Raw genomic sequence first — 16,831 nt, 5'->3', positions numbered from 1 at the left:
TTCTGTTACTTCTGTTTTTCCCCCTCATCTTTTGTAAAAACCTTGTAACTGTTAGGATGCCCCAAGCAGTGAGTCACCCCTCTGAATCTGGTTTGCTTGAGGTTTCTTCCTCAGTACACCAGATGGAGTTTTTCTTTACCTGTGTACTTGCTCAGGGAGGTTGGTAAGGTCAGAGCTTTCCCTCGTGAAGCTCCTTGAGGCAGCTTTATTGTGATTTGGTGCTGTATAAATAAAATACATTGAATTGGCACCATTAGATTCCTTGACCCCAAAAATGTGGAATCAAGAATCAAACCAAGCACTGCATAAGGAATGGTTTGTTTGTTTTTTTTAGTGAGCAAACCATCAATGAGTAGTGGAGGCTTCATTCTGAAGTGGACAAAACTACATCATCTGCATAAAGTAGCACCACAGCCTTCAGGCCACCATAACGAAGGCTCTCACTCTGATAGTATGTCTGTGAAATATTGCATATGAATACTGCTCAAAGCACAGATTGATGGTTAAAGACTGATTTGATGCTATACTGGATAGAAACACATCTCCGGTCAGATGTGCAGATGTTGGGGTGGTGGTGTTTTCTTCCTTTGTGTGATCCAGCCACAGTCCGTCTGATAGTGACTCACCCGTGTCTGCATCAGTGTATCTGGTCAGGGAGCGCTGGGAGGTGCGGTGACTCTTGTCCCTGTGCCTGCGTCCTCCCCCGTGCCTCCCCTCCTCAGATACCACCCTTTCCAGTGAGTAGTCATCTAACCTCACACCACGACCTGTCCGCCCGTGAACCAAGCTCGAAGTCGAGCGACGCATTGGGCTGGTGTCTGTGATGGTCTGTGAGGATGAAAGACAAAGAGACAGAGAGAACAGGGAGATAAATAGAAGAGGGTGATGTAAAAGTACAGGGGAGAAAAAGGAGAGAAAGAGGAGGAGTTAGAAGTGATGCAATGTGAAAGTCCAACTAAAGCCGAGAGGAGGACATCACCGACGGTCTTAGCACACATTTAAGGAGTTCACGATGCCGCTGGGAGGTTGTGCACAGCTGGAAGTCTACCAGTTCAGTCCGCATGTACACAGAAAAACAATCTCAAAAATTAATGTCACACATTTTCTCGTTTTGCATTTCAATGTCCTGGTGGTGGTCAAAGCCAACAGGACTGTTTGTGGTTTTAGGGTTTGAATTTAAATGTGACATAATAACCTCTTGGTTGTTCTGTAGTGGTCTTCACAGGCCCAAACCTTCTCAAGTCTAATCTGGTCCTCATCAAAGCCCCGTTCTACTATCACGTTCTTGGGTCTGGACTTTTTTTTTTACTGATGAAACAAAACAACTGTAATATAATCGCTGTAAATGGCTGTAATCATCTTCATACTGCTGATCTTTGTGAAGAGGCACGAGGTCTCTGTGGAGAATCCATGAGTGGCTCTGCATTGACTCTGTGTTAATGGAATGGTTAGTTAGACAGACTTAGGTGAAGGGTATCACTTGCATTGTGAGGAAACGTTAGATACCACATTTTGGGCACATGCCATGTTTCTCTGAACAGCCACACAGGCGCCTCAGTGTTGAGGACCCCAGCAGCTGGACAAGGTCAAAGTAACTGTCGCTGTTTACCTGGTTGTGGCAGATTGATGGCTACTTTCTAGAGGTGCAGATGGATGGTTATCTGCTTGGGTGGTCACCATCCAGGAAACACAGTGGTGCTGTGTTGTGGTTTCAAACCATTTCAAACCCTAACCTGAATTTTGATATCCGATTGTGTTTGTTTTTGTCCTGCAAAAGTCCTTTGCCCATTTGCTAAATGCATTTCTTGTCAGCTGATGTCTGTCAAGTCCATTGGGAAGTTTTGTGTGTACTCAAAACTTTGAGCTTTCTCAGTGGTTGCACATTTGTTTTCCGTTTTGTCCTGTACTTGTTTGTTACTTCTATGATAACCATGCGTTGATATCCTGTGCCTGTCTGACGCTTCAGACTTGGCTTCTGTTTGGCCAAAGCTTGGGCATGAGGTATGAATTTAGTACCAGGGCAGAGAGGACAGTCCCCGCTCTCCATTTAGCCAAGGTCAGACTGAAGAAAAAGACAGTGGCAGCTGTGTGTTTTTTATCTCTAGATCCGAATCCATGTGGCAGATTCTCTTCTTTGCGGTGCAGAGAAAGAAGGTTGTTTGCTGTCTTCACCACTGCAGCTGCACTGAATGCCGGCACAGTGGAGAGGACACTGTCAGTGCAGGAATATAATGAGGAAATATGATATCTGAGCTAGCCGGATTGTAGCCACATTTGCGCTCAGACCTCAGCGGATCCGGCTCAAATCTAGCTCCCCTCAGCATGTATATCTCTTGAAACTGGGAAAATCATTCTGCTAATTGCTGCTCTTTGTGTTGCCCTTGGAAACGTGATGTCATCTGTCCATCAGAACCCTATTTGCCACTGGATAAATTATTTCAATCAGTTACTTAATCTGTCAACGTGGGCCTACACCTTAACAGAGAATATTCTCACTTGGATGAAGAGTTAAATGTCAGAAAGACCAAGCAAGATATCCATTTACTTTTCATTTAACTTGTATATCTTCCACTGCAGTCTGTCCCTATTTGTTTGTATTGGGGTTGATGATATGTGGGGTTGACGATATCTCATGTTGGGTCCTCTGTGTTTTGGGCTGGAGGTCCTTTCCTGCGGGTTCTCTTTTTACATTTTTTTTAATGTACCATATTGTCTGGAGTATAAGTCACACTTGTCCAAAAATGCACCATGAAGAAGAAAAAACCCAAACAAACATACCTGTAAATAAGTTGCATCGGAGTATGTTACATCTATTTTTGGAACACATATGTCACAAGAAGCACTATGGTTTGTCATGTAATAAAAATACTGATGGTAGACAAACCCATGTGGATCAGACAATGGATTAGATGTGTTTTGGGTCTATTTGGACAGAGTACAGGGTCAGGTGGAAAATATAAATTGCCGAAATAAGTCGCAGGACTTTCCAAAATAGTAAAATAAAAAAAAAAAAATCCACAAAACAGAACATGGCACTTATACTCTGGAAAATATGGTACACATGCTGCGTTCAGGTAGCTTTTCTCTGGGTCTGATGTTTGGACCTCTGAAGACCACCTAATAAGAAGAACTGAATCTTTAAGTGTCATATCTCGATTAATCCAACACAAGCGTCACATCCGATCACATCACTAACAGTTCAGCCTTTGGTAAGCACATGCTTCTCCTCCGAAACATGGAGAGATGACACTTAGGGCAAGCATGAAGGAGGGCCACAGGAACCATGCCTCACATGCACAAAGCAGATGAGCATCATAACCGTATCCACGTGACAACCATTTACAACTTAACCAGTCTGAAAAGCCTGAAATTATTTCACTCCCACGGCGCTTAGTCACATCCACAGTGAACCAGCTCAAGACTTGACATGCACCACGAGGGCAGGTTTCCAAAGATCTCCAGCCACAATCACAGGGAAGAGCGAAAAGCTCAGTTTTTGGATGAGGAAAGATCACCTGCCCTGTGGACCAGTATAATGAAGGTGACACACACACACACACACACACACACACACACACACACACACACACACACACACACACACACACACACACACACACACACACACACACACACACACACACACACACACACACAACATGGCAGTCCCACTCCTGACACAGTTACGCTTTCATCCTACTGACTGACAACTCGAAGCAGCGCCTCCTCTGGTTGGTGCAACACTTCCTCTCTCTCACATCCACGTCATGCATGACAAACAACATGCCAGCACGATGCCGATCCACCATACAGGCCAACAATCGCACATCAGGCCAGCCCATGCTTTTTGCCGTCCACCGACAACACGGTCTGCAGCCACATATAGGACAGTAACAGCAGAATAGACACACACCTGCACCCGCATCCGCACTCGCACGCACACACACACACACACACACACACAGCATGACAGTCCCACTCCTGACACAGTTACGCTTTCATCCTACTGAGTGACAACTCGAAGCAGCGCCTACTCTGGTTGGTGCAACACTTCCTCTCTCTCACATCCACGTCATGCATGACAAACAACATGCCAGCACGATGCCGATCCACCACACAGGCCAACAATCGCACATCAGGCCAGCCCATGCTTTTTGCCGTCCACCGACAACACGGTCTGCAGCCACATATAGGACAGTAACAGCAGAATAGACACACACCTGCACCCGCATCCGCACTCGCACGCACACACACACACACACACCACACACACACACACACACACACACACACACACACACACACACACACACACACACACACACACACACACACACACACACACACACACACACACACACACACACTGTGTACAAGCAGAGCTCCAGGCAAACCTTTTACAGTGAGCAAACAACAGCTGCAGTACGAGCAAACTCAGAGAGACAGAAATGAGAGAGAGATCAGGCAGCAGTGATGAATTCTTTCATAGTTTTGATAAGTTGGACTGCCAAATGGGTGGGGTTCATTGCATTAATGCATGTGACTTCTAATCTAAAGACCAATATCTCTGAGCAGCACTCCAACGACGTTTTCTTTTAAAGCTGTAGATCATTTTGATTTTACCTTTTATGTCATGAAAAGGAATTTCTTCTGCGCCGCTACAGTTTTGTTCCTTGGTATTTGTTTAAAGGATTTAGAATCTTACTATATCATCAATATGATCAAAATTTGCCTTTCCTGGAGACAATATAGAATTCTGTAAGAAGACACCATGACCATGTCTTTCAAGGGGCACTGCTACATATGCTAGTATTAGCATCATGGAAACTAGGTCTCTTCTAAGGATCATTGGGTACCGTTGGAATGACTTTGTGTCAAACGAGAAGACGAGCATCATTGGCCTGGCGAAGGGATGTCAGCTACAACATTTTGGCTATGTGGCGGATTTCTCCGGGCTTGATCCAACATGCAGGTGTTGCAGTGTTGAGGACTTTAGTCGTTGGAAAAGGCCAAGGGGTGACCACCTTTCCCCTGATTGTGGCAGATAGATGGCTACTTTGGAAAGGTGTGAAAGTACCAGTTGTCTGTCTGGGTGTTTCCCATCTAGGACCCCAGACAGTTCTGTAGGGTGGTGGATCTACATCACCAGTGCATGTTCCCAGAGTTGACTTGAACCAAAGAGATGCAATTAACCTACAATTATGACAACCTACAACAAATTTCACACAAAGGTTTTGCTGAATATCTGCTAGACAGGTACAAAAACACTCGCACGGGTTAACAGTTCAACACTCAATTTGTTCTTATTTACAAATGTTTTTATTTTCCCAAGTTGTAGGTCAGAAATTCCAAGTTCCCAGTTTCCACTGAATGCAGCGTGATTTTGGACTCATGCAGCTGCACTTCATTCTTCATGTCCTCTGCCAAATCTCAAGGGAAAAACCTCACTGTGTTTGCTCTGGAATTCCCTCAAAATAAGTAATTTACCAGCAATAAAATGAAATTTTTTTTTTATGCTTCTCCAATCACAGCTACATATTCCACGTGCACAGTGACTCAGTTTTGAGAACATATTCAGTGACTCGAACATGTTCTTATAACTCGCCTTGACTTCTTCAAATCCAGCTGACTGTAAAAGTGAGGAATTAGTTGTGATGCTACAAAAGGGGCTGAATGCTTATGCAATCAATTATTTTGTTTTATATTAATCATGTTGCAAAATTTTCACTCAGTATTAAAAAAATGCATTTTTTAAATTACTGTACAGTATAAAGAAGCCTAATTTTTCTGGCTCGATTTAACGCCAAAAATGAAAAAGCATTTAAAAGCCCAATATTTCCTCGGCACTATAGCTGTGAAAACATCACAATACACAGCCAATACACAAATGTTTATAACAGCAACAGCTACACATTGAGTTAATCAATATTTATTCTTGTGAAGTTTAAGTTTTGTCACAATTGTGACTCTGTACAGAAAACCAACATAATAAAGTGCTTCCATTGGTAACATTCAAATAAATTAAGTAGATGTAGTAACATATAAGTAAACTTCTTGACTTAATTTAGACAAACTTAATAGTTTTGTGTTAGAAACTGAAGCAATTTTTTGAGGTTTTCTGTTTTTTTCAGTGTAATGTGACATGATGCTTCTAGTTCAGCAAAATTAAAGACTTCAGTCAAACAAAACATCAGCGGTGATACATCTGGTTATGACATACTATAACCAAGTGATATTTCCAAAATCTCTCATATTTCAGTGTTTCATGAACGGTTTATGAAAGGTCGCAAATACTTAAAAAACTTAATTCACAGAAAATTGATAACAAAGTTGGTATTCTGACTGTAAACATCAGTTAAGATAAAACCTGTGAATATCTGTTGGGTTGTCCCAGTTATCTTTGGTTGATATTTAGTCTCCTTTTGGATTGGTCGTACACATTGTGATGGTTACAGGGAAACTGAAAACCTGATTAAAGAAATGAAAGATGTTAGCTCCTCCCATGAATGAAGCTCTTGCTCCTGTTTGCCATCAGCTTTGGCCAAAGCTATGACTAAGTTTGATTATTTTATTGAAAAGACCCAGAAAGCAAGAAGGATCCACAGATCAGGAGGGCAGAAACACAACAAAGCAGAAACTGACATACAGGCAAACAATGATTAAATCTTCCCTATGATAGCACCATGTTGAACATCAGGTACCATCAGGCCAGCAGGTCCATCAACAGCACTGTTTCCCCTCAGTTTTTGGTAAGTGGTTAGTCCTGGAAGCAACATCAAGGACCTTCCTGAAGAACTGATAGGTATATCTATGGGGTGATATGTGGACCGAGATTTGATTCCTGGTGTCTGCTTCATGCTACCTGTCTGTGTCCTTAGACAATATCCTTCATCTGCATGGACCCAGTCCACCCAGCTGTCAAAGGCTCTCAGCCTTGGCTGGGCAGAAACATGGCATCCCATCCAGGGGGAGACATGGATTCTCATACACGTCATACTGTGATCTCCAAGAATAACCACTGGCACCAACAGGTCTCAGGACCTGGACAGATCTTTTTCTTTAGATTTGTGACTTGTGTGTCTGACAATTTTGTATGGTCCTGAGTGTGGGTACGTGCTACATGAATCATAAAACAATTATTTTTGGTTTAAAGAACCATATGAATAAATAGGGATAGTTAGCATTTTGGCGAGGAGGGCTGCCCTTCCAAGACTGTGGAAGGGCAAAAATGAATAAGGTTACCCTGGTGATTTGTTTGGACACCTGACATTTCAACCAGATGACTGATAGCTTTGTTGGTCTGTCTGGCCATCTTGGTGGAACCTAACTGGCTTGTTGGTTTCCTGACGTGCACCTCTGAAGGATCCATCCTACTGTTGTTGTTCCTTGTCTCACATCAATAGTAGAGACTGTCTTCAGTGAATTTAATCAGACATTCAAAGGCTTTATGTGTTTATCATTTTCAGTGTTTTCCCCAAACCATCACTTCAGGTGTTATCTTCTTTAAAAAATTAAGATTGACAAATAATGATTTGTTGGCCATTAATAGCCCCTCCCACCTCATTAACATTTGTCATGATATCTAACAATTTTTCATCAAAGTAAGAAAAGTTTACTGTCTTGTCTGTGTGTATAAATCTTTGTAATACTGGAGTCCATGAGTTTTGTGGCTTTTAGCAATTTGAGAACAGATCCACCCACATGGAGCTCCACATCAAAATGGACATTACAGAAACTTTCAAATAAACACTTTTCAGACATGAAACATACCACTGCAGGTCCATTTTGCCATTAAAACAGACAGCTCTTCACAAAAACAACTAAACATTTTTTTGTAAACAAAACTCTGACTGAAGTGTAACTTCTGTTTTGTGTGATATGGGTCCATAACTACAACATATTCTTAAGTCTTACATTCAGAATTTCAAAGTAAGCTTAAGCTTACATAAAGAATAATGTGAAGTTTGGTGGTAACTCTTTGGGAACTCTGCAGCGCCTGTTTTGTTCTCATTGTGGAGCTAAACAGAACAAAAACAATGACAAGTTTAATTTATCAATAACATCTGTGATTCGGTATATTTCAAGACTAGCTGATGAACATAAAGGGAAAATATAGAACAAGCGAATGGGTATAATGGGTTTCACATATATGCATCCTGGTAGGTCATGGTTTGGAACCTGGTCCATACCATGTAAAATATATATATATATATATATATATATATATATATATATATATATATATACGTGTGTGTGTGTGTGTGTGTGTGTGTGTGTGTGTGTACACTATGGGTGTACTTTTTTTTGTACGCTCAGTCGGTGCATTACTTCATCAAGCCTCAACAAAGACCTTCACACACCACTTGGTCCTATACTACAATCTTCTCCTGTGATGTCTTATCCTTCTTATGTCTTATTATTTATTATATTTTATATACCTTTTTCTTGAGCTGCTTGGGTGGGTAGGGAGAGTTCTCATGGGATAAAAAAGCTTTTCAATCTACCATCCCTGGTTCTCAAAACCAGGCACCTAAGTGGCTGCACTCTACTCTTTTCTACTCTCCTATTTTACTCTTCCTTTTTAGATATTTAGATATACCTTTATATACTAGCATAGTTCCACCTTAGAATTGGAATATAATATATAAGATATACCTTACTGAATTTTCATGGTTAGAGGTTGTGACCTTCTAGGATGCAGTCATGAAAATGACACCAGGCTAGCTTAGTTGATACCTTAAGATTAGATAAGTTAAAAATGACGTGAAGTAAGTATGTTTTAACACAAATTGTTTGCTTATTTTTCTTGCCACAACATTACTGATAGTAAAACATATGTGTTTGGAAATGAGTTTATAGATTTATATGAGTAAGTCTGCTAATATGGTAACTGCCTTTACTCCATTTTGGGCCATGCTTTGGGTAGCACACCCTAAAACCTACATGCTGTATCTTTAAAAGTGTACAGAATAAAATTTTCCAAAGCTGGACAAGTTCATAATACTTGCAAAAATTACTTCAGTCAGTACAGAGGGCATATAAAATTTTGCTACACTGGGAAAATTCAAGCAAATGTAATTACGGTAAAATTAATTCTGAAAATTCACTACCAGTTAGCAGCTCTGCTTTAATTTTGGCAGACTTGACCCCATGACCCTGTGATGCATACATATATTAAACAGTCCCTCTTAGTTAAAAACATAAGTAGAGAGTTTTTCTTTTTTAAATGTGACTTAATGAAATGTAGTTGGTGGAAACCTGCAGGGTACAGTGCACGTCTGAAACGAGCTTTCAATGCCAATCCAGTTTGCAGAATGACAGAGAGAAAGAGAGATGGGAGGAGGTACATACACTGAGGTTATTTCCTCGCGGTCTGTGTCTTCTCCGCTGCAGAGCAAACACAGAGATGATACGTACAGCACCGCAGTGTAACACACACACACACACACACACACACACACACACACACACACACACACACGGCCAACATTGCCGCCAGTAAAGGTCTGAGAGGGACAGAGTAAGTGATTTGATAGAGGGATGAGACACAATGGCACCGATGTGAGGAAAAAAGGTGAAAAAAGATTATTTTTGAGAAGTGAGAGAAGTACTGTGAAAGGAAAATGAAGGAAGAAGAGGAGAGGACAAAGATGGAGAGAGTAACAGAGGCACACAGAGACACTAGGAGATGGTGACAAACCCCGAAAACAGCAAGCCTGTGATAAACTGTCAGGTCCAAAGGTATGTGGATAGTGACATCACTTTGGGAATTTTGCCTTTTTATAGCACCGCAGTGGAGTTGAAATGAAACAGTCACAATGTGCTTGTAGCATAGAATTTTTACTTGAATTTCAGGGGGTTTAACAAAAATATCATAATTATGAACAATTACAAACAGTGTGGCATTGTGGTGTAAATCTGCCTGGAGTTTGCAATTTTCAAAAACTGACTGTGCTAAAAAGACACAAGTGAGGAGAGCCACCAAGATACCACAACAACCCTGAAAGAGTTATAGGCTTCTGTCAGGGTGCTTGGGGAAACTGTGCATTGTGCAACTATTGCTTCTGTTATGACGCACAGTTTCTCCAATCATCCACAGGAGCCTGTAACTCCTTCAGAGTCATCTTGTTGGCTTCCTTCACTACTCTCCTTCTTGCACACATCACAGTTTTTGAGAACTGCCTACACCAGATAGCTTTACTATACAATACCGTGCTGTTTGTACTTCTTAATGACCAATGGAAATGAAGTTCAACACCTCTGACTTATCTAAAGAAAACTGGCTGTAAAAGTGATGATTTGTTTGAACAATTTAGTATAAAATATTTGTTTCTATATCAAAATGGCTATAATGTCTAAATGGTTATGGCGGCAGTTTTTTTTAGTCCCTTGAATTAAAAGAAAGTCGACACTACAAGAACATCTTGATGGTTTCACTTCAGCTCCACTGTGGTGGCACGCAGATGTAAAATTACAAAAATTGCATCATTGTCTAAATACTTATGGACTTCACTGTAGATAGAAAGATCCATGTAAAAGATACAGAAGATGTGAGAAAACATCAACAAATTAGACTGAGGTGCAAATAAGCAAAAAGGACAAAAAAACAAACAAGTCAAACATACAGGAGTGCATGTACACACACACACACACACACACACACAAACACACACTTACCGAAACACCGTGGGTTCTCTGTAAGGAAGAGCAGTGTGTTAGAAATACAATAAAATTGTTACACACACACTCACACACACATATATAGAGTGCAGCACATACAGATAACACACAGAACATGACACTGTACTGCACTTTGTGTCTAATTTTATATATATATATATATATATATATATATATATATATATATATATATATATATATATATATATATATATACACATACATACACACACACACACACAAACACACAAAGTTTTATAACACTGTGACTATGAATCTACAGGGTCAAAGGTCAAAGGTGGCTCAGACAGGGTTTCCACGGAGTACCAAATGGGTGGAGCTTGCAATAACTGGACATCGAATCAGTAAATTTCATCTTTTATACTACAGGAATGTTTTTAGGGCCTCCTGCATTTCTCTTCCACTGAAACCAAAGAACTTAAGTTATTTTTGTCCCTCAGTCACCAAAAAAGTAAAACACAACAAAACACGAGTCACTGATTGAAAGAAAGAAAAAAAAAACTGTTCCATATTTTAGGAGTTCTCACTGTGGCACAACAGACTTGAAACCAAATTCACAAACCTAAATCAAAACAATAACCTCAGACAAAGTGCTTCAAACCTTACTGGATCTTCACAGTATTCACCTGCCCTGCTCGTGGAGGTCGTGGAGGTCATCCGTCCTGCTCGTGGAGGTCACCCGTCCTGCTCGTGGAGGTCACCCGCCCTGCTCGTGGAAGTCACCCGCCCTGCTCATGGAGGTCACCCGCCCTGCTCGTGGAGGTCACCCGTCCTGCTCGTGGAGGTCACCCGCCCTGCTCATGGAGGTCACCCGTCGTGCTCGTGGAAGTCACCCATCCTGCTCGTGGAGGTCACCCGTCCTCCTCGTGGAGGTCACCCGCCCTTGCTCGTGGAGGTCACCCGTCCTGCTCGTGGAGGTCACCCGCCCTGCTCGTGGAAGTCACTCGCCCTGCTCGTGGAAGTCACCCGTCCTGCTCGTCGAGGTCACCCGTCGTGCTTGTGGAAGTCACCCGTCCTGCTCGTGGAGGTCACCCGTCGTGCTCGTGGAAGTCACCCATCCTGCTCGTGGAGGTCACCCGTCCTCCTCGTGGAGGTCACCTGCCCTGCTCGTGGAGGTCACCCGTCCTGCTCGTGGAGGTCACCCGCCCTGCTCACGGAGGTCACTCGCCCTGCTCGTGGAAGTCACCCGTCCTGCTCGTCGAGGTCACCCGTCGTGCTCGTGGAAGTCACCCATCCTGCTTGTGGAGGTCACCCATCCTGTGACCCCTGAATTACACAGAGTTTAACCTTTTAGTCTGTGGTCGAAAACTGGACACAACGCTGCTGTGTTCCAGAGACCTGCTGTATAATGTAGAGACGGGTGACTTCTGGAGCATGGTAAACGTTCTGCATTTTATTGTGTGAACTGGTTTGGTGGAGGTCTCACACGGTAACTGACATATTGATCCGTGCAAATTGATACCACCCCCGAACTCTGGGTGGTGCTCTACTTTATTTTGATTAGCTTTGCTGCTCGTACAAGCAGCTTCACAATTCTGGAAAGTCCCCTGTGCATGTTATTAGCAGTAGCCTCTGTCCTGATTGGCTGCACAGAGGTCAGCGTGTTTGCACGTACAGAAGTCAACAAATTAGAGTTTTAATTGTGGGGCACATCACATTCCACTGCACAAGCCGCGCACACGCAAAGAGAACGAGACACGCAGCAGCTTTACTGCACAAGCACATTGGAAATTAACACAGCAAAGTTCATTTGTTATTAATTTCTCACAAAAGAAGCTATTTCCATTTTTTAAGTCAAGCAGTGGAACTGAGTGATTTCAGACTGAAGCAAATAAAAGTCACTCTACAGTTGATCCAGTACTGATCCACACTGGGATTGGACACAAGTTTTATGCCCAAGGCCAACTCAAGTTCCGCATGGAGAAACCTGCTCACTGCTCCTGGTGTTCCAGCCAAGTGATCAGGACTGATCACTTCTGAGACCGAACAGGATCAGGTGTGCTTGGATCAACATGCCTGTAGTTCTCATTGATCCACATTAGCTAAAATAAAGCCAAAATTATGTTTATTTCCTTAAACTGAGGGTCCAATTATTTATTTATCTTTTATATTAAAACAGAATACTATTTCCACCCATTTGATACTTCAAGGATCTTGAAATACCAGGTTTACTCGGCAGACGCTTTAGTTCTCAGTCACACTTTCCACCAAATGACAAAACGCTCACCAACACACCAAAGTGAGAGCAACGTGACTTGATGCAGTGACATGTTGAAGTGTGTTGATGATTATGTGCATGAGTGTGTGTTTTTGTGAAAGTGCAGCCAGAGGCTTTGTCGTAAAGCACAACATGAACGTGACTAAAGGATGATCTCAGTATTTTTAAAGTCTGAGCTCTGCATTCGTGAGACTGACGTCAGTGATGGCTTTCTTCTTCTTCTTTGTCTTTCGGCTGTTCCCGTTAGGGGTCGCCACAGCAGATCAATCGTTTCCATCTCACCCTATCCTCTGTATCTTCCTCTGTCACACCAACCACCTGCATGTCCTCTCTCAGCACATCCATGAACCTCCTCTTTGGTCTCCCTCTTCTCCTCCTGCCTGGTGGCTCCATCCTCAGCATCCTTCTCTCTATATACCCTGGGTCCCTCCTCTGCACATGTCCAAACCATCTCAATCTCGCCTCTCTGACTTTGTCTCCAAACCGTCCCACCTGAGCTGTCCCTCTGATATGTTCATTCCTAATCTTGTCCATTCTTGTCACTCCCAAAGAGAATCTCAACATCTTCAGCTCTGCCACCTCCAGCTCTGCCTCCTGTCTTTTTGTTAGTGCCACTGTCTCTAAACCATACAACATAGCTGGTCTCACTACTGTTTTGTAAACTTTCCCCTTCACTCTTGCTGATATTCTTCGGTCACAAATCACTCCTGCCACCTTTCTCCACCCACTCCACCCTGCCTGCACTCTCTTCTTCACCTCTCTACCACACTCTCCATTACTTTGAACAGTTGACCCCAAATATTTAAACTCATCTACTTTCACCACTTCTACTCCTTGTAACTGCACTATTCCACTGGGCTCCCTCTCATTCACACACATGTACTCAGTCTTGCTTCTACTGACTTTCATTCCCCTTCTCTCCAAAGCATATCTCCACTTCTCCAGACTAGACTCAACTTGCTCTCTACTCTTGCTACAGATCACAATGTCATCTGCAAACATCATAGTCCATGGGGACTCCTGTCTGATCTCATCTGTCAACCTGTCCATCACCACTGTAAACAAGAAAGGACTCAGAGCTGATCCTTGGTGTAATCCCACCTCCACCTTGAATGAGTCTGTCATTCCGACTGCGCATCTCACCGCTGTCACACTATTCTTGTACATGTCCTGCACTACCCTAACATACTTCTCTGCCACTCCAGACTTCCTCATACAATGCCACAACTCTTCTCTTGGCACCCTATCATAAGCTTTTTCTAATCAATCAATCAATCAATCAATTTTATTTATATAGCGCCAAATCACAACAAACAGTTGCCCCAAGGCACTTTATATTGTAAGGCAAGGCCATACAATAATTACGTAAAAACCCCAACGGTCAAAACGACCCCTGTGAGCAAGCACTTGGCGACAGTGGGAAGGAAAAACTCCCTTTAACAGGAAGAAACCTCCAGCAGAACCAGCTCAGGGAGGGGCAGTCTTCTGCTGGGACTGGTTGGGGCTGAGGGAGAGAACCAGGAAAAAGACATGCTGTCGAGGGGAGCAGAGATCAATCACTAATGATTAAATGCAGAGTGGTGCATACAGAGCAAAAAGAGAAAGAAACACTCAGTGCATCATGGGAACCCCCCAGCAGTCTAAGTCTATAGCAGCATAACTAAGGGATGGTTCAGGGTCACCTGATCCAGCCCTAACTATAAGCTTTAGCAAAAAGGAAAGTTTTAAGCCTATCTTAAAAGTAGAGAGGGGTGTCTGTCTCCCTGATCTGAATTGGGAGCTGGTTCCACAGGAGAGGAGCCTGAAAGCTGAAGGCGCTGCCTCCATTCTACTCTTACAAACCCTAGGAACTACAAGTAAGCCTGCAGTCTGAGAGCGAAGCGCTCTATTGGGGTGATATGGTACTATGAGGTCCCTAAGATAAGATGGGACCTGATTATTCAAAAACCTTATAAGTAAGAAGAAGAATTTTAAATTCTATTCTAGAATTAACAGGAAGCCAATGAAGAGAGGCCAATATGGGTGAGATATGCTCTCTCCTTCTAGTCCCCGTTAGTACTCTAGCTGCAGCATTTGAATTAACTGAACGCTTTTCAGGGAACTTTTAGGACAACCTGATAATAATGAATTACAATAGTCCAGCCTAGAGGAAATAAATGCATGAATTAGTTTTCAGCATCACTCTGAGACAAGACCTTTCTAATTTTAGAGATATTGCGTAAATGCAAAAAAGCAGTCCTACATATTTGTTTAATATGCGCTTTGAATGACATATCCTGATCAAAAATGACTCCAAGATTTCTCACAGTATTACTAGAGGTCAGGGTAATGCCATCCAGAGTAAGGATCTGGTTAGACACCATGTTTCTAAGATTTGTGGGGCCAAGTACAATAACTTCAGTTTTATCTGAGTTTAAAAGCAGGAAATTAGAGGTCATCCATGTCTTTATGTCTGTAAGACAATCCTGCAGTTTAGCTAATTGGTGTGTGTCCTCTGGCTTCATGGATAGATAAAGCTGGGTATCATCTGCATAACAATGAAAATTTAAGCAATGCCGTCTAATAATACTGCCTAAGGGAAGCATGTATAAAGTGAATAAAATTGGTCCTAGCACAGAACCTGTGGAACTCCATAATTAACCTTAGTCTGTGAAGAAGATTCCCATTTACATGAACAAATTGTAATCTATTAGATAAATATGATTCAAACCACCGCAGCGCAGTGCCTTTAATACCTATGGCATGCTCTAATCTCTGTAATAAAATTTTATGGTCAACAGTATCAAAAGCAGCACTGAGGTCTAACAGAACAAGCACAGAGATGAGTCCACTGTCTGAGGCCATAAGAAGATCATTTGTAACCTTCACTATGCTGTTTCTGTACTATGATGATTCTAAACCTCACTGAAACTCCTCAAATAGACCATTCCTCTGCAGATGATCAGTTAGCTGTTTTTACAACTACCCTTTCAAGAATTTTTGAGAGAAAAGGAAGGTTGGAGATTGGCCTATAATTAGCTAAGATAGCTGGGTCAAGTGATGGCTTTTTAAGTAATGGTTTAATTACTGCCACCTTAAAAGCCTGTGGTACATAGCCACTGATAAAGATATACTCAACAAAAATATAAATGCAACACTTTTGGTTTGCTCCCATTTTGTATGAGATGAACTCAAAGATCTAAAACTTTTTCCACATACACAATATCACCATTTCCCTCAAATATTGTTCACAAACCAGTCGAAATCTGTGATAGTGAGCACTTCTCTTTGCTGAGATAATCCATCCCACCTCACAGGTGTGCCATATCAAAATGCTGATTAGACACCATGATTAGTGCACAGGTGTGCCTTAGACTGCCCACAATAAAAGGCCACTCTGAAAGGTGGCAGTTTGTTTTATTGGGGGGGGATACCAGTCAGTATCTGGTGTGACCACCATTTGCCTCATGCAGTGCAACACATCTCCTTCACATCATCCGTGAAGAGAACACCTCTCCACGTGCCAAACGCCAGCAAATGTGAGCATTTGCCCACTCAAGTCGGTTACGACGACAAACTGGAGTCAGGTCGAGACCCCGATGAAGACGACGAGCATGCAGATGAGCTTCCCTGAGATGGTTTCTGACAGTTTGTGCAGAAATTCTTTGGTTATGCAAACCGATTGTTTCAGCAGCTGTCCGAGTGGCTGGTCTCAGATGATCTTGGAGATGAACATGCTGGATGTGGAGGTCCTGGGCTGGTGTGGTTACACGTGGTCTGCGGTTGTGAGGCTGGTTGGATGTACTGCCAAATTCGCTGAAACGCCTTTGGAGACGGCTTATGGTAGAGAAATGAACATTCAATACATGAGCAACAGCTCTGGTTGACATTCCTGCTGTCAGCATGCCAATTGCACGCTCCCTCAAATCTTGC

General features: G+C 42.5%; 1 protein-coding gene across 1 annotated transcript in view; it reads right to left on the bottom strand.

The window, feature by feature from the left end:
* Positions 1-16,831, bottom strand: part of cacna1ab (calcium channel, voltage-dependent, P/Q type, alpha 1A subunit, b) — a 225,545-nt gene that overhangs the window by 4,731 nt on the left and 203,983 nt on the right. The window contains 3 exon segments of the mRNA XM_034187775.1: positions 627-828; positions 9,352-9,387; positions 10,678-10,695. Of these exon segments, the coding sequence (XP_034043666.1) occupies positions 627-828; positions 9,352-9,387; positions 10,678-10,695 (256 nt within the window).

The sequence above is a fragment of the Thalassophryne amazonica genome, chromosome 15 (genome assembly GCF_902500255.1).
Source record: "Thalassophryne amazonica chromosome 15, fThaAma1.1, whole genome shotgun sequence".
Lineage (NCBI taxonomy): Eukaryota > Metazoa > Chordata > Actinopteri > Batrachoidiformes > Batrachoididae > Thalassophryne > Thalassophryne amazonica.
The sequence above is the reverse complement of the archived record's forward strand: the minus strand, read 5'-3'. Positions and strand labels throughout refer to the sequence as shown.